Source organism: Lepisosteus oculatus, chromosome 18, assembly GCF_040954835.1.
Source record: "Lepisosteus oculatus isolate fLepOcu1 chromosome 18, fLepOcu1.hap2, whole genome shotgun sequence".
Lineage (NCBI taxonomy): Eukaryota > Metazoa > Chordata > Actinopteri > Semionotiformes > Lepisosteidae > Lepisosteus > Lepisosteus oculatus.
Genome location: NC_090713.1, coordinates 10,598,015 through 10,617,231, shown reverse-complemented (window position 1 = coordinate 10,617,231; position 19,217 = coordinate 10,598,015). Strand labels below are relative to the sequence as shown.

General features: G+C 40.1%; 1 protein-coding gene and 1 pseudogene across 1 annotated transcript; both read right to left on the bottom strand.

The window, feature by feature from the left end:
* LOC138223975 (ribonuclease inhibitor-like) lies at positions 1–3,267 on the bottom strand. Its single transcript, XM_069180171.1, has 3 exons — positions 3,055–3,267; positions 835–1,008; positions 1–178 (listed from the first exon to the last, which is right to left on the bottom strand). Exons 1-3 carry the CDS (start codon positions 3,249–3,251, stop codon positions 1–3), a joined length of 549 nt encoding a protein of 182 aa, XP_069036272.1. The 5' UTR covers positions 3,252–3,267.
* A 1,157-nt stretch (positions 3,268–4,424) lies between these two features.
* Positions 4,425–13,539, bottom strand: LOC138223974 (E3 ubiquitin-protein ligase TRIM47-like; annotated as a pseudogene).
* Between the last annotated feature and the right edge of the window lie 5,678 nt (positions 13,540–19,217).

Genomic DNA, 19,217 nt, shown 5'->3' with positions numbered 1-19,217 from the left:
TTACTTCAGTTTCTCTAGTTTACAGCTTGGAGTCTCCAGCAACGCAAACAGCTTTTTCACTCCTGTGTCCCCTAGGCAATTGTGACTCAGGTCCAGTTCTGTCAGGCTTGAGGGTCTCGACTGGAGAGCTGAGGCAAGAGCTTCACAGCCACACTCTGTTATCTGACAGCCGGACAGTCTACAGAAATAAGAAGAAGGGGGTTCATCGCTATCCCATCTTTGAATACACAGAAAGACAACATTCTGATTGGACTCTGGTGTTTCATTTTTGTAATTCACCCAGGGTGTAAAACAGTATTACAAATACAGAAATCAATCTAACTTTCTTATCTTGGATTATATTATGAATTTATAAGATGTTTTAACAGTCCATCTTCATTCCAAGTCTGCTACTATAAATCTAATATTTTATTTTAGTTTGAAGCTGTTAACTTTATTCACAAAATAAAAAAGACTACAAATGGGAGAAGACCTACTGTTAGTCATTTGTTTGAAAAAAGCATGTCTATTTTCACTATAAAGACCTGCTTTTATATCTTAATTGCTACTTTGTGACTAAAGTTTACATGATGTTAACAGGTTGCATTAACATAATTGGAACACAACAGCACTGGATAAGCGGAGATCATTCTGAGAACTTATGCCAACTGCCTGATGTTCTGATCATTTGAAAAAAGTCAGATAAACAAATATAATTAGTACACAATCACTTTGAGGAAACTGATGCTGAAATCCATTAAATGATTTAGCAATGAGATTAATTGAAGTTCACATAGCTCTATAGTAGCATGTCTTTCAAGGTCACCTCTTCTCCTAAACTCCTGCAGTTCTCACCTCAGTGTCTCCATTTTACAGGCTGGATTCCTAAGCACAGAACAAAGTAACTTCACTTCTTTGCCTGCTGAGTAATTGGATCTCAGGTCCAGCACTCTCAGATGTGAGGGGTTTGACTGAACAGCTGAGATCAGAGCTTTACAGCATTCGCCAGTGAGATTACAGTGGTCCAGCCTGTACAGAGAAATAAATTATAAAATAATGATCAATATTTTAGTATTAAGTGTTAATATATTAATATAAAGTAATAATATGAATTTATTTGCACTTTTAATGTATTTGTTATTAACTTTAGGGAAATTCTCAATACAGTATTCTAATGGTCTCAGACTCTGTGAAGAAAAGGTAACAAACTGACAGTTACAAGATAACTGCTATGTCAAAGAGCTATGAATCAGATATGATGTCTAGGAGATTGACAGCTTCAATGAGTTTTTGAGGTTCTAAGGTTCAGGGAGGAGAACAGTATAGATGAGGCAAATTGCCAAGAAACTGCAAAAAGTGTTTTCAGTCTCAAGTATGGCTCCTCATACATACAATATGTGTTATAAGAGAAATGTTATCAAATGAAGTAATAAAAACCTCACATATTCCTCACTTCAAGGCCTAAAATCCTGCTTTCAAAGGAAAACCTCTTGCTTTTTTGGAATGGAAGAAAGGTGAAATGGAGGGTAAGGACAATTTAATGTCAAAAGCACATACAGCAATTCCATAACCTTGGTACAACTTAACTCCTGCGAGTCATTTTCTTAGAAATGAAGTTAAGATGGGCCCCTGATTTAGGATTCAGATACAATAGAGGACATCATAAATTTGTCCCATCTGATACCTCCATTTTTAATGTTCTTTACCTACAAATACAATCAGTGGAAACATCATCAATTTGTTTGTTTCCATTTTGGTCAGTATGCTCTCATAACTGCCTTGATTCTAAACAGTGAGCTGACACAAGAAATTGTGTTATTGAAAGCTTTCCCCTTCTCTCTGTTACCTTACAACCTAACAGTTTCAACATGAGACTTCTAACCTGAACTGTAAACTTTGTTACATGAGTTCTCCCCCTTGAGACTCGTAAAATAACCAGCAGCCTCGCTGCATGATTTCCTGAACTTACTACAAAGCTCTATAAATCAGACTGTGTGAACTTAGAGTCTTACCACAACACTGTTTATTTGCAATCTCACTGCAAGATTGCATTTATTATATTACACAGGTCTAGACCAAGACAGACAGGAGCCTCACTGCAAGACTCTTAGTGCCCCATTCCCCTCTGGGGCTGTTGCTGAACCCCTTTTGGGTTCTGGTCTTTCAGTGTCTCAGGAGTCTCCCCGTGAGATTAGTGTATGTTTCTCACTTACCCTGACAGTGTGGGTCTAACCCAAAACTAAGACTGTACTCATTGTACTCTATTGTACCGATAGGTGTTGCTAATTCCCTAATAGCCCCCTGCATATTAATATTATGCATTTTCTCCAAGTATCTGGAGTGTCCTGAGGCCATCCCGTTGCATCTTAACCTACTTCTGACACTTCAACTCTGGCTGCTCTATAACACATCCCTAAAGAAATCTGTATAGTTCAAGATTATACTGTAGTTTATGGCTTTTACAATATGACATGGAAAGTTGAAAAGCTCCTCTATTTTACACTTAAACATGTCAACTACATAAGATATTTATCTTTATGCAATAATTCTCTCTTTTTTCAAAGTCAATGAGAGGTACTGTATGTACTGTAGCTTTTAATGTTTGAAGAAGTGCAATCAGGGTATTTTCATAATTACTTGCATTCCCTGAAAATACTTCTTCTAAGATGAAGTTTATGAGTCTGAATTTTAATGCTCTCATTGAAGGTGACTCTCTTATACTCATGGGGATAGAATTCCAGGGCTCTGTGGTGCAGCAGGAGAAGGCCTTGTCATCTATACAGTGTGAGCAAACCGGAGGGGTAGTCAGGATACCATAATCAGATTACAAAGTGGGGGAGTAGGAAGATAATAAATCAGAAAAATACTGAGATGATAGGAAGCCTGAATCAAGTATCTTCAACTGACATATAGGGTTACTACATTGGCTTTAGATAGCTGATTGGAGGTGCTCAGAGGCATGACTTCAGTTTTGTCACAGTTTAAAAGAAAACATTTCAAAAGGTGGATGATTATAATCATACTTTAAGAAAATGAATTTCTTGCCGAAAATGACATTCTTGTCGCATCACTTACAGAGCTTGTCTACAATACTTGATGAGTGGCAGTAGCCTCAAACAGCCGTCCATGGATGTTGTGTATGTCTTCATGTCAAACACATCCAACGGCTCTTCTGCCATCATCAACACAAACGCCAGTGCTGACAGCTGTTCAGGTGAGAGGCATCTTCCTGAAAGACTTCCTGATCTAAGAAACTGTTTGACTTCCTCCATTAGGGAGGTGTCTTTCAGTTCATTTCAACAGTGAAAGAGATTAATGCTTCTCTCTGGAGAGGGGCCCTTCCTAATCAATTCTTTAATATAGTTGATTGTTTTCTTTTGGCTCTGTTGGATGCTTTTTGATTGTGTGAAGAGGAAGCTTAAGAGCTTCTGATTGCAATCTTGTGAAAGGCCAACAAGGAAGCGCACGAAAAGGTCGAGGTGCCCATTCTTGCTATTTACAGCTTTGTCCAATGCAATTCTGTGCAGGTCAAACACATGCATTTCTTCACCTTTCCTTTTTTGGATTTCTTTTCTGCTTTGAGATAGAAGATTGATTTTATTATTTGAGTACTGCAGATACACATATAGAGCAGCAAAGTACTCCTGCATACTCAAATGTATAAAGGAATAAAATTTCTCTTTAAACAGTCCTGAATCCTCTTTAAATATTTCAGTACACAAACCAGAGTACAAAGATGCTTGGGTGACATCAAGGCCACAATCTCTCAAGTCTTCTTTACAAAATACAAAACTGTTTTTTTCCAGGTGTTGAAAAGCCAGGTGCCCCAGCTTAAAAATGACGTCTTTATCTGACTCTAATAGTGTTGGTATACATCCCTCACTTCTCTTGAGGTATTTCTGTCCCTTGATAGTCTGGATTATCAGGAATTGTGTGTACATTTCCGTCACAGTTTTCGGGACCTCACAGCCTTGTTTTCCAATTATTTGCTCCAGGACAGTTGCTGAAACCCAGCAGAAGAGTGGGATGTGACACATGATGTAGAGACTCCTTGATGACTTGATATGTGTGATAATAGAGCCTGCCAGGCTCTCATCAGTTAATCTCTTCCTAATATAATCCTCTTTCTGCTGATCGTTAAAACCTCGTACCTCGGTCACTCGATCAACACACTCGGCAGGGATCAGTCCAGCTGCTGCTGGCCGGGATGTTATCCAGACATGAGCAGAAGAACATAGATCTCCTCTGATGAGGTTTGTCAGCAGCACATCCAGTGACATTGTCTGTGTTACGTCACGCCAGATTTTATTGTTCTGAAAATCTAAGGGAAGCTGACTTTCTTCTAGACCATCAAAGATGAGTAAAACATTTTTATCACCTAAGTCAATATTACCAATTTCTTTCATTTCAGGATAGAAGTGCTGGAAAAGTCCAATGAGACTATATTCATCATCATTTATCAAATTTAGCTCTCAAAAGGGAAGAAAAAAAACGAAGTGAACATCTTGGTTTTCCTTTCCTTCTGCCCAGTCCAGAATAAACTTCTGCACACTGACCGTTTTTCCAATGCCAGCAATCCCCTTTGTCAGTACAGTTCGGATGGCTTTTTTTGGGCCACTTAAGAGTTTAAAAATGTCGTTGCACTTGATTGATGTTTCTTGAGAGGCATTTTTCTTGGATAATGCTGCAATCTGCCACACTTCATGTTGAACATTGACACTTCCACTAGTTCCCTCGGTTATATAAAGTTCTGTGTAAATGTCATTGAAGACTGTTGTCTTCCCTGGTTCAGCAACTCCTTCAAATATGCATTCAAACCTCCTCTTCAGATTGGACTTCAATTTGTCTTGGACTCTTGTCAGGGCTTCATCTATAAAACAGTGACAGGGATAAAGAATCATCAAATCCAGACCATGATAGAGTACAGAATAAAATGTATATTGGAGCAGCAGGACTGATGGTGTTTTCACACTTACTGTATGTCTGTCAGGCAATTTGCTTCCCAATAATTTAATAAATCTCTCATGGCAGACAGTTTACTAGGTTTTTGTAAATGGCTTTGGAGCCCCAGACTGGGAAATCAGCACTAGCAGCTGTAGTACTCCAGCACTGGGCTCATGAAATTGAAAATAAATTCAATGTTAGTATTGAGTATGAGAAACATTGCTCCATACAAGGAGTGGTGTGTATATGGAACAAGTTTCCAAGTCACTTGATACCCAAGATGTTTTAAAAAAAATAATTGAATGAAATTTTAATTTCACTCAGCATCTAAAACCACAAAATATGCAAGATGGACCAAATGCCCTCTTCATGACTGCATTTAGAGTACAACAGGGTACAATCTCACTCAGATACTGTAGGTACAGTATCAATGCGGCATTGAGGATCATTAACTGCAGAACTTCTAAATGTTATCCTCAGTAGAACACAGTGCAGTCCACGTTCAGGAATCATAAGGCACAGTCCAGGCTACTGATTCACTAAAGAAATCCCCAGCGTGATCTTCGGTAGAGTATAGCGCAACAGGATGTGTTACAGTACCTACTTCAGAAATTCAATTCTATACACTTACTGGATTGAGTTGTATGATTATATCACTAATCAGATGAACAGACATATGGAAAACAATTGTGGTCTTACCTACAAAAAAGGTTCATTATCAATTTGAACTACATGTTTTGAAGTAATAAAATTCATCAACATCATCATTTTCCAGCTGCTTACTCCTGGTGAGGATCACGGTGGTAAGTGGCTGAGCAGAGTGGACCAGACTTCTCTTTCGCCAATAACAGCCTCCGGTCCCCTGGAGGGATCCTCAGGCGCTCTTACATCCCATGTATCACACTCTGTCCCTTTAACAAGGCATAGACGCCGCTGAAGCACCTAACCAACCAGCTTACTTGTCCTATCACCACACCCCATGGCACTTCCCTATTTTAGGACACCCTGGCCGAACACAAACTGCCCTGTTTGAGCTGCTTTTTCCTTTTGACTACTGTTTACGGATTTCATCTCTGGTTTTGTTACTCTTGGCTTTTTAGATTTCCCATACCTGGCTTCTTGAAATGTGCCTGGCCTTTTGACTACGGTTTAATGATTTAATCTTTGGCTTTTACACTTGGCTCTTTTGGATACCTGGCTTGTTGGAATTCGGGAACAAGTAATAGGTTTATTGCATGCTGAAAAGAGAAGAAAGAATACACAATGTTTCGGCTGTGGAGCCTTTTTCAGGTGTGGAGCCTTGGAGCCTTCCATGGAGCCATTCACACCTGAAGAAGGCTCCATGGCTGAAACGTTGTGTTTTCTTTCTTCTCTTTTCAGCAAGGAATAAACCTATTACTTGTTCCTTTGCAGCCTACACATGCTGACGCAACCACCTACCTGAAGTACTTGTTGGAATTCAGTTCTCTACATTACTACGTCCTCTGGATTATGCTCCTGGCCTTACTTTTTCATCCTCTTTTCTCTGCACAGGATCCAATATCTCTCTCTGTTGTTAGAGAATGCAATAGGCGCCTCTAGGCCAGGTGGGAGGTATAATCCCTCCTGTGTGTCCTGGGTCTGCCCCAGGTTCCCTTCCCAGTGGGCTGTGTTTGATAGACCTCCAGCAGAAGATGCCAGGAAGGCATCCTCACCAGATGCCTGCGCCACCTGAAGTGTCTCCTCTCAATCCAGGGAGCAGCAACTCCACACCAGATCTTCCCAGTCCACTGAGCTCCTCATGGAGAGTAAGCCCACCAACCATAAGGACAAACTTCATTTCTGCCGCTTGTACCTACATTCTTTCAGTCACTACCCAAAGTCACTACCAACCTTGTGACCATAGGTGAGGACAGGGAAGATTGACCAGAGACCTGAAAGCTTGATCTGAAATCTCAGCTCCTGCTTCATCACCATGGTTCAGTATTTTATCTGCATTACTGCAGCTGCTGCACCAATCTGTTGGTCAATCACTAGTGAACAAGATCCCGAGGTACTTAAACTCTTCCAGTTGGGCCGCAAGGACAGAGCAAGCCACTCTTTTCTGAGAGAGAACCATGACCTCAGATTTGGAGGTGCTGACCCTAATCCTGACCACCTCACACTCACAGCTGTGAACCTCTCCAGATCATAATCAGATGAGGCAAAGAGGACAACATCATCCACAAACAATAGAGACACTACCCTCAGGTTCCCAAAACAGATACTTTCCAAACCTCAGTTGCTCCTTGATATTCTGTCCATAAAGATGACAAACAGGAGAGCAGACAAGATGCAACCCTGGTGTGTCCAACACACACCTTAACATGCCTGTGTTAACACCTACAATGCAGACACAACTCTCACTCTGTAAATACAGGGACAAGATGACACACAGATGCAGCTCCAGCATCACATACTCTCACAGCACCTCCAACAGAATACCCCAGGGTAGAGAGTCATAAGCTGTCTCCAAGTCCACAAAGCATGTACACAGGGGTGGCAACCTTCCATACCCCCGCAAGTACAGATGCAGCCATTCAAAGTTCGCTGTACAAACCCGTACCGCACGCAACTACTCACAAGCCACCGCACCGTACTGCGGTACGTGATTGGCTGGCCAAAATGACTGACAGGGGCACTTGTGGTGCATTGGTCGGTAGTGAAAAGATTTAATATTTTAATCTCTTTACTGTTCACATTTTAATCTGCTTAGCATTGAACATTTACATGGAATTTTACAGCTAAAGGGAAATTTTAGTAGCTAAGTATAAAAAGAATAGGAGCATAATGCATCTGTCATAAACGACATTAATTTAGGAACATAAACATATTATGTAAACTGTATATGGCTGCCCCCGGTACTTTAAAGAAAAGATACACACCAGTATTCCATTTCTCCCTAAACATTTTAAGCATCAAAGTCTTACATGTGGTTATTTCGGAAACGTTTTTAGGTGCTCCTTGCTCTGACCATGTTACTGAACTGGACGTTTATACAGTATACAGTACTCTGTGACAAAAGTGATAATTTTAAGCTTTTCTACGAATACGCTCGATACCGGAGTAAACAAGCATACTTTTAGAATTTGATTAATAAGGAATATAATATGGAATCACGTATCTAAAGAAATCAATAACAATATAATTATATTATATATATAATAAATATTAATTACTGTATTGTAAATTTCCTTTGTTATTCATTTTATTAAGTTTGTTTAATTTTCTTTAAAAATAAAATTATGCTGTTAGTAAAATCATGCTTCCTCTTGTGCTTTTTATGATATTCACTACTTGCCCTCCTTTATGAACTTGCCCTCCTTTAGTAAACCTATGAACATGTCAATATGCTTTTAACACAGTTAATACTGTCTGTCCACTTCAATTTCTTTGTATCTTATGTGACTCTTGCTCTGCTTTTCTAGCTAACCCTGTTGTTACATTATTGATTGCATTTACAGGCTTTATTGACTTGATTAGGTCTTATTGAACCTGCACAGTGACACCGTGTTGCAGCAGACAGCGCTGCTGCCTCACAGCTCTTGGATTGGATTGTAGGTTGGATTCTGGACTGGGCATTCTCTGTGGAGTCTATGTGATCTCTTAATGTCCATATACTGTAGGTTTTCTCTTGGTACACTAGTTAGCTTCCATATTTAAATCAATATTCCATAGCTTCCATAGGGAGAATATGTATTAAATCCTTATGAGGCTATTAGGGAATTAGAATCACCTGTGTGAAGCAAGACTTCTTGATGTAAGTTTTCAGAGACTGAATAATCCTTGACTGTTCAAGGAAGTCAGAATCTTGCTGCCTGCTGTAGCAGAGAGAAACAGAGTCTCATAGAGAGACTCTGACTCTTGATTGTCGGCTCAGGGGAGTCAGATCTCTCTGTCAGGTACTGTATAACAGTTGTTAACATCCTCAGTGTCAGGTTTAACAGTGAGACTCAGGCTCTTGCAATGAGACCTAGTGAAGGATCAAACCCCGGAAGGGGGCCGGTTCTAGCTGCAGCCCCACAGAAGATTGAGAAAGGCTACAGACACCCTGATCTAATGAGGATGAGAGAGAACTGGGCTGTCTGAGAGAAATACCTGCTCAGATTTGAGTAAGTTGAATTTCAGGGTAAACTCAGTCTCTGGTTAAGACAGCTAGTAGTGGAAGATTAAAAGCTCCACATTTGGAAGTCAGCTATCTGGGAGAAAGTGACTCCTAGAGATATGTGGAACAGGAGAAGGCTGTCACAGATGAAGCAGCCTCTGTCGTTTCATTGTCGCCTGCCAGTAAACAAGAAGATGGAGTGGCCGGAAATGACCAAGATGAGATCATATTCTCTTCCTAACTACCCGAAAAGTACAAAAAGGTTAAAGAAGGCATACAGTTATGGACGGAATGAAGGTTAAAATGGTTAAATTCAATGATACAGGTTCAGATGTGTAACCAAAGATCCAGTCAAGATCAAGTTAGGGGATAATGTGTGCAGGATCTCCAATATTCAACTACCATCTGAGGAAATCTGTTTTATGTTGTAGTTATTTTCATTTTTCAAAAATATTTGTTCATTCTAGCGTGCCTGATTTATTACTTTTCACCAAAATTGTGCCGGAGAACAAAGAATTGAGATGCCTCTTATTATAAACAAACCAACTTGGGTTTGTTTCTCGCATATCTTTACAATTTGGGGGTTATGATTGTTTTAGCCATTGATTATTCTGTTCTGTTTTTTACTGTAATTGTCTATTTTAGTAACTGCCTATATGTAATTATTATTTATAAATTCAATTAAAGATAATGTTTTAATATATATATATAGTAGTTTGTTTTTAAGTGTATGCTAGATTTTGAATTTTATTATTCTACTTATAGGATTTTAAAACTTTTTTTATTCACTATTTTTTCTCTACCTCATTGTAACATTGTAAGTGTTATTAAAGATTTCTAATAATCTTTCTCTTGCCTTTACAAAGAGAACGAGACCCAAGACAATAGATCTGACATCGCTAACCAGCCAATTTGGATGATGAAACAATGAGGACTCTGCAGGTTAATATCATTATAATACCTGATGACATCCTAGCCAAGTGATTTTCTGCTTCCTAAGGTAGTATCCAACTAATACATTTTTGATGTATTGTCTTACTTGTAGGTTCTTTGCACAGAACAAGCAGTTGAAGAAGCCACAGTGATAACTCTGCTCAGCTCTGTCATCAGCACATCATCAGATCAGTTCCTTGATCTTTGTGTATAATACTTCTTTAATCACATTATAATTCTAATGAGTTGAACTATATCAAATACAAAGGTAGAATAGTACATGATGGTAAGTGCATATTTACTTGTCTTTGAGAAATGAACTTGATTTAACCATGATACTGACATATGAGAAGGATGTAACCTACACGTAAGATAATAAAACATTAGTATATTATTAGTGTATTTTAACTTACTTTAAATTATTTACTCTTTAATAATTATTTACTCTTTAATAATAATTGTTGGGAGGAGAACAATCAATGATTCATATAACAGCAGATCTCTTCACAAATATATTCAATTACTAATTTTGGTTTCTTGTAAATGTTTTGGTAGTGTCATGCCCTCATCCCACCACATTCTCACATGGAAGCCCACTCGCGCTAATTACACTCCAGCCCTGAGCACTTCTGCCAAATGACACCGCTCCTGCCAATCAGCCAACTGAGACACTCCATCGATCAGTGCACCTTCTTCCTCTCACAATACTTAAACCCTCCAAAACCCTTTACTCTTTGCCTGGTATTGGTTGTTCTCATGAGCGCCTACCTTGCCTTAGTTTCTAAACCCTCACCTTGCTTTTCTTGTTACAAACCATGGAGCTCACCTTTGACCATGTCCCATGCCTAGCCCTCTCTTGGATTGGAAGCCTTCTTATTACTCTTCACAATATGACCCATGGAACTTACCATTGACCCATGTCTCTTGCCTAGTCCTCATTTACTCTGGAAGCTATCTTCTAGTCTCCTGACCACCTGAGGTACCACACAGGGTCCATCCTCCCATTTGCTCAGTGGGTCAATTGTGACAGGCGGTATATCAATAAATAAACTGCATATACTATACAGTATATTTAAAATCGGTGTATGAAACTTTAAATTACTATATCTGATACCTGGCAGTTGTCAGAAAACGCTCGTTTGCACACACTGACCTGTCTGTTCTTCTACACACAGATGCACACTCGCTCACATACCCGCATACCACAAATAGACACACACTAACACACTCTCTTTCACACTAACCTGTTTGGTCAGTATCCTGGAATCCTCGTATCACATCTCTCCTCACATCCTGAGCATAAAGTACAGAGAGAAGGGTGAGACTCAGAAATAGGTAGAATTGGCAGATTTTAAAGGAATCAAGAGGTATGAAGCTTTCATACTAACACAATGATGGCATCCATAGTGACAACAACTCTACAGTAGGAATGAGAGACCATTCCTTGGTGTATCCGCACTGAGATAGTGGGTTGTGGTCACTAATATTTTACACTGTACATGTGAAATAAAACAACACACAGACACCCAACTGCCCTCAGTGATGAATGTGTATTAATTCTGTCTCACTAGTCACTACAGTTCTTTATCTCTGTCTTTTGGAAGAGAGCACAGGGACACACAGAGTCACTCAGTGTTTAGAGTTTAACAGTAAAATGAGCTGGTGAAAATAGTGTCAATATTCAGCACAGGTCTGATTTTATATAGCAGATGAGTGACCGAAGCCTCTTACCTGTGTCAGTCCCTGGTCTGACATAAAGACGGTGTCATGTCCCCTGTGTTCCTGCACTGAACACAGGCTGCAGATGAGTTTGGTCAGTATTACAGAACATTTCCAGAGCTTTTCTGTGCTTCTGGCACAGTTTGAGGTCCTGGTCTCCACTGATGTCCACCAGTCTGTGTTTCTGCAGAGCTGGGACTGTGTAGTGCTGTCGGATGTGTATTTCACAGTAGGAGGCTGGGCAGACATAACAGTATTTCACAGCCCTGACCATCTTCTTAAGGCAGAAGTCACAGAAAACATCTCCATGCCCAACAGACCTGTGAACGACCAAAATATTCATATTGTGCCTTGAACTCAAAGACCGAGAGTCACAAAATTCACGCAGAATCTCTCTGTACAGCTCCTTACACAAACAAAATACAAGCACAAGAATTCAGGACAAGAGAAAAAAAGGATCCTTGCAGACTTCAAGACAGGAAGAGGAAAAAAAGTCATGGACATATAGCTGGGAGATGGTTCTGCAGCCCTCTTCCTCTGTCACACATGGTGTGCAGATAACTTCAAAGGCAGAGAAATGTTATGAGAATCAAGGTTCTATATTCTACTGCTCCTCACTATTGTGGTCAATTACAGCTCACTCTTCCTCCAGAGCTGTGTGTGTCCGTGGTCATAACAACACTGCATACTCACTGTTTCATCCCTTAGTTGTAAGAAAATATAATTTTATTTTTTCAGTACTTTTTATCTGTCAATTCTTCATTATTTTTAAATGTTTCACAGAGCAAAGGAAATAAGAAATGGAGAAATGATCCAGGTCAAACAATTGTGTCTCATGACCAGTTGAGAGATACACTCAATGGACAACTGTGATCCCACCTGGGGTGAGGAATAAAGGCGAACTGTATTGGTGGATCCATTGACTGGTCATTCTTCATGGACACACCACTGGGCATTGGTGACCCCTGTCTGTCCAGCACAGACCAAGTGTGTTCTTTCAGACGCTTGCTCAGAGTGTCCCTGTTAATGTCAATGTAATGTCTAGAAGTGGATATGCTGGTTTTGAGGCTGTTCTACTTCACATCCAGGCTCACAGCCCCTTTCCCTCTTCATGGCTTGAAGGAAAGAGCCTGCAGGGGGCAGCACACAGTCCCAGTGTGTGAACCTGAGCCTGAACTCCAGGGTGTTTCTGCTGGTTTCCAGACTGGAGCAGCTCAGAGAGCCTGGAGTCACTTTTCTACTGGAGAGTCAGAGCTGCTCAGATGAAGTCACATATTGATCGTGTACTGTAGCTGGTGATGTCGGTCTAACTGATAAATCTTCTCATCTCCCTTTTGGTCCTTCACACAGTCACATTATCCTGTAAATTCAATTACCTATTAATCCTTCTCTGGTCCACTTAAATTATTAACCTTGTAAAAGCAGGCAGAAATTCATCACATCCAGAATGTGAAAATCAGAAAATCCAAAAGATGCAAGTAGTGTCCACATTACAAGCTAAACTACAATCATTAAAGGAATGATTGGGACCACCTGGTCAGCTTGGTAGTTAGTAGCTAATTAATCCAAGGATCTCAGTCTGTGTTTTTCCTGAAAGACACCAGGTAATCAGCATCACCCACATATGTCAAGCATCCTTGGCTTTGGAAAAATAGTATATAAATAAAAATATTCAGCAGTATTTTTATTGATCATCTCATGATGCACACAATGGACAACAGTGATCCCACCTGGGCTGAGGAATGAAGGTTCCATCAGTGAACTGTATTGGTGGATCCATTGACTGGTCACTCTCCATGGACACACCACTGGACATTGGTGACCCCGGTCTGTCCAGCTTCACCCTGTGAACAGCACAGACACAGACTTTCCATTAACCTCCTGTAGCAGCAAGGCTTATTAATAATACAGGAATTACGTTTGCTGCTCCCTTGCCAGTTCCTCTCTCCCTCATCTTAGTGGTGCTGGACACAGAGAGGCCATTCCATGTGGCTCAGATTTAAGGTGTTTTTCTGTGTGATAGAGTTTCCTGATAAGGAACAACACCCAAGGCTGAGATTCTCCAGCCACCCCAATGAATGGTCATCTCTGGCGCCTTTCTGTCTGGGAGATTCTAAGGGAGAGTCTCATCCCAAGGTTTACAACCCTAAGGTCAGAGAGTATAGTTACTCATCCTCCACTTTGATAAGCCAATCAGCAACTGGTAGGGCAGGGTAACCCCACGGTTGCCTCAAATGCCCGCGGAACTTTCAACCAATAAACGACCCTAGTTCCTCCAGATAAAAGAGGCAGCACAGGGCCCAGAAGGTGCCCCTCCAGGACACTCTCAGACTCATCTCAGACAATCACGTGATGGCCAGTGTGTCCGAGTGCCAGGACTTTACTCCGTTCTAAGATTCGAGACCGGAGGTCGCCCACACGTAACCAAAGGATCCACTCGAGGTTAGCCCAGCAGCAAGCCTCGTGAACCGCCGGTAACCCACTGTGGATGCTCGCTTGTTCTACGAGTGAACTACTGTCGGATCTGTCGACAGCTGAATCTCAGTATTCAGGACTAGCGCTACAGTACATTGGGAACAAAGCGGTCTTCTTCCCGTCTAAAGAGTGTGACTTGCTCGGACCCACAGTCACTTTTCATGTGCTCGAACTCTGTTCGTTCAGCCGGGACTAACTAGCCGGTCTTCAGAGAGTCATTGCCAGCATGTCTCCGCTGGAACGTCTCCCTCCTTCTCCCACACCTCCAGCCGCACCAGGACTGCATGGCACCGGGCCAGAGGATGCTGATTGGACACAGCAACAGCCTGTTGCTATTCCTTTGTGTCCGTGGGAAATCTGAATCCACATAATTTGGATGAGTATTCAACATTTTGAATTACAGCTCGAGAATTCAATTGTTACCTGAACCCCAGTTGATGTCAATTTAATTTCTATGAGTGATGTACTTGCTTTTAAGTATCTAGTGTAGAAGTTGTGATCAAAGCTCTTTAACGAAATGGTATAAATGAGTGGTATACTGAATGTATGTGTCTCTTGGTATTTGTAACACTTCGTGATCAAATATCTACGTTTTCTATTCTCCTAACCCTCACGATAAGATCTGTTATGTTTAAATGCACATTTTATGTATTAATAAATGTATTCTCGTGTATTAGTATCCGCGTGTGTGCGTTGCAGGGTTGTTCCGCAAGTTTGATTTTCTAATAGCATTCGAAGAATCATTTTGTGATTTACTGCTACAATTAATGATTGTCCCAGCAAATGCACAAAACCCCTACACTCCTCTCTCCACATTTAGACACAGGGCTGAAGTACACAGACCAAGTGTGTTCATTCAGACGCTTGCTCAGAGTGTCCCTGTTAATGTCAATGTAATGTCTAGAAGTGGATATGCTGGTTTTGGGGCTGTTCTGCTGTTTCAGTGCTTTGCAGATGACCTTATCGGTGGTGTGATCGCTTAAGTGGCTGACTTATAAGTGTGAGGTTGGGTTTTTAAATCCAGCAATCGCTATGAGTTTTCATTTAACAAATAAACATTTCTTGAAAAACTAAAATAGCAAAAATTATGGACACTACAGTATATTGACATTTTTATATTTCTAAATATCACAACATGCTCATACTATATGTACACATTGGTATCGCATGGTGTAGGGTGCAAACCCACATGAGCCAAAAACGCTACATCATTCATATAGTAATATCTTCTGTGTCGCATTAACAAGTTTAAAAGGAGGAGACACTTTATATTTTACACTTTAACTCTTCAGTTCACAGAGAAATTTCACCAGAGCCTCTTCTCTTGTTGTGTCTAATTTTTAGTTTAGCAGGATTCAAGCAGGATTTCAGATGAAAGGCAGTGACGTCAAGCGAGCCCAAATCATAGTTTAACCCGTTAAAAGCCTAAATTACATTTAGTGTTGCATTTTGAGCTGAAGACCCTCACACCTGACGAAGGCTTCATAGCCGAAACATTGCTTTTTCTCTCTTCTCTTTTAAGCATGTGTACAATGCTGTAATACAGTTTAAAATAATTAAAAGTGTAAACAGTATCAACTTGAATTCTTATCTCTAATAATATAACTATCAAGTGGCATTAAATAAATACAGTTTTTAGTATAGATGACACTTTTCTAAAATTTATTTAAAAAAAATGATAACAATCTAATCTTTCCACGTTTGATCCCAAGAAAAATAAATCTAAACAGGGAGAAAGCTATGCTGAAAGTTTATTAAGATACTTAGAAGACAAAGATAATGATTTACCTTTCATTTGTCAGATTGTGAATCAATAAAGACATTTAATTAAACGCGTTTGCGATTTAAATCAAAATGGGGGTAACAGGGACTCTTATTATTTCACTTTCTCTCTTATTATCAACACTCATTCAGTTTTGGTTCTTTTGGTTTCACGGAGGGCTTCTCAGATAGTTGGGCATTCAGATAGATTGCCAGGCTAAAGGATTAGTAACTATATTTTGTTAAAGCAAGTCAGTTTTTTGCGACACATAAAAGACATATTGTGTCATTATTATATAGGAAGGACACAGTGACTCAGACTGATGTTGAATTTTCTTTGACTTCTAAATCCCTTAATTATCTTTAAGCACAGGTTTCTTTTTTGATACCATCGTTAGACAAAGCAGGAACTTACTTGAACTTTCTGATGACATTACATGTGGAAAGATTACAGATTACAGATTTTAATCGTCTTTAATTTTGTTATATATTTTAGAAAAGTTTCATCTATGCATATACCACAAAACTATTCTTGATTGTATTTCTGAATGCTATAAAAAAACTTGCAGCTTAGTCAACGATTCTAAGATGATCACGAGGAAATTTATTGCGTGTCTAATGCAATTCTAACCCCATTTTCCCCATTTTGATTAAAATAGCAAACGCGTGTATAATAAAATGCCTTTATTGATTCACAATCTGGCAATGCAATGTAAATCACTATCTTTGCATTCTAAGTACCTTAATTCACTTTAATCATAGCTTTCTCACTATTTAGATTTATTTTTCATAGATAAGCTCAGATCAAAGATTAAACAGTAATATCTCATACACTGGGACTGATCTGTGATCTGGGATGTGGTTGAATGCAAATTGTGGCACTCTAGCAGGCTAGCTGGTGTCTGTGTGGTTCAGCCGGCTGGCTGTGCCGAAAAATAAAATCTGGTTTAACAACTCTTAAGCATACTGTAGTTTTTGTTAGACCATTAGACATGCAATACACTTCCTCGTGATCATCTATAGTTACAAAAACACTTGCTGTGTGTACAAAGTACATTGTGACTGTTTTCACAGCCTTCACTATGTCGTTTTTAAGCCATTTTTTACCATGCTCCAATATTCTTTTGTTCATATCTTCGGAAGGGAAACAGAATGCCTTCAAACCAAATGCATTTTAAAGACCACGACTTGTGAAAATGTTCACAGCTTGCATATAAAACTATATTTAACCTCTGTTTATAAATGCGAATGTTACGGCGGGAGTTCCTGATTGGGTTGATTGGGTTGGGTTGGGTTGATTGGGTTGATGGTCAGAGGGGTGTTTTTGGCTCAGGCAAGGGCCCTGTCAATCACACTGTTGATGAAAAATGAGTACATTTCGAGGGCTTGGTTCTCGAAGTCGATGTCGTCGCTGCATAATTGTCGTAACCTAAGGAACTGTGAAAAAGGAAGAGAGTTTTTAGTGTGGTTGGGGTGAAATGAGCTGTACAGGAGGTAGCTGTGTGAATCCGTGGGTTTGTAATACCCCAGCAGTGTGATTGACAGGGCCCTTGCCCGAGCCAAAAACACCCCCCGGTCCATCAACCCAATCAGGAACTCCCGCCGTAACAACCGCATTCCTTTGGTGCTTCCTTACCACCCTAACACACTTCCTATCCCCAGGACCATTAACCAGAACTTTTCCATCCTACAGGATGATCCCTCCATTGGGGCCCTCTTTTCTGATCGCCCTATCATCTCATATCGTCGACCACCTAATCTGCGTAACCTCTTTGTTCACAGCTCCCTTGACCACCCTCAACAACCATCCACACCAGGCACTTTCCCTTGCAACAGAGCTCGCTGTATCACCTGCAAGTACACATCCACCACCACACTCATTCAAGGCCCCTCAGGACAATTCCGGATCACCCAGACACCATCTTGTACCTCCAGCAACCTTATTTACTGTATCTCTTGCAGTAAATGCCCAGCCATCTACATTGGAGAAACAGGAAGGAGATTCGGAGACCGCTTCAGAGAACACGTCAGGGCTGTGAAGATTAAAGATCTCTCCAAGCCCATTGTTTCTCATTTCACCTCTGACGGCCACGACCACTCTAATCTCTCCGTCTGTGTTCTCAAAGATGGTGTTCCGAACTCATACATCAGGAAGACCACCGAAACCAAAATTATTCTGCAGCTAGGATCACACATTCTCCCTTCTCTTAACAACAGACTACTGTTCTTTTAAATTTTCTCCGTTCATTGGAAGTTTCATTTCAAACCTCTCTGCACCCATTCTGACTTCACACCTCTTGATTGGCCTCTCTTTCTGTCCCCTGCTCCCGCCTCTCACTCCTCCTCCATCCCAACCTTTGTTCTCCCGCTACTTTACCTTTGCCTACTACCCTGTCTCTCTCACACCTGAAGAAGGCTCCACGGACGAAATGTTGTGTTCTCTTTCTTCTTTTTTTCAGCATGAAATAAACCTATTACTTGTTCCTTTGCAGCCTACGCATGCTGACGCAGCTACCCACCTGAATCAATAGACATTGTACAGCGTATACTATTGTGTTGCAGTACATGAATATAATTATACCGTTATTAATTTCTTTAGATACGCGACTCCATATTATATTCCCTATTAATCAAATTCAAGAAGTATTCTAATTTACTCCGGTATCGAACGTATTTGCAGAAAAGCTTAAAACTACAACTTTTTATACACGTTATTTCATATGTTAAAGACTTCGATGCTTAAAATGTTTAGGGAGAAATTGAATACTTGTGTGTGTTTTTTCTTTAAAGTACCGAGACCAGCCATATACAGTTTACATACTGTAATACTGTATGTTTATGTTCTAAAATTAATATCGTTTATGGCCTTCACACACTTTATGCTCCTATTCTTTTAATGCTCAGCTACTAACATTTCCCTTCAGTGGTAAAATTCCATATAAATATTCAATACTAAAATGGGCACAGTAAAGACATTTTAATCTTGATGACGCACGATGATGTAGCCGAATGCCTGCGGTACGTGTTTGTGCTGCGCACTTTGAATGGCTGCATCTGTTGTATTGTGCATTTAATATAATATTGGTTACACCAACTTGTTAGACTGTCTCACTAACATGCTCAAATTCAGATACGCCTAAGTAACTGATACTTTAATTAAATTGATATCAGCATGTATCAGGATAGCAACTGAATTCTCCAGGCATTGAATATTTAACTGTATGACAGTGGAATCATAACTCCCACATAGAAAGACAAAGGAACAGCTGATGATCCCATCCAT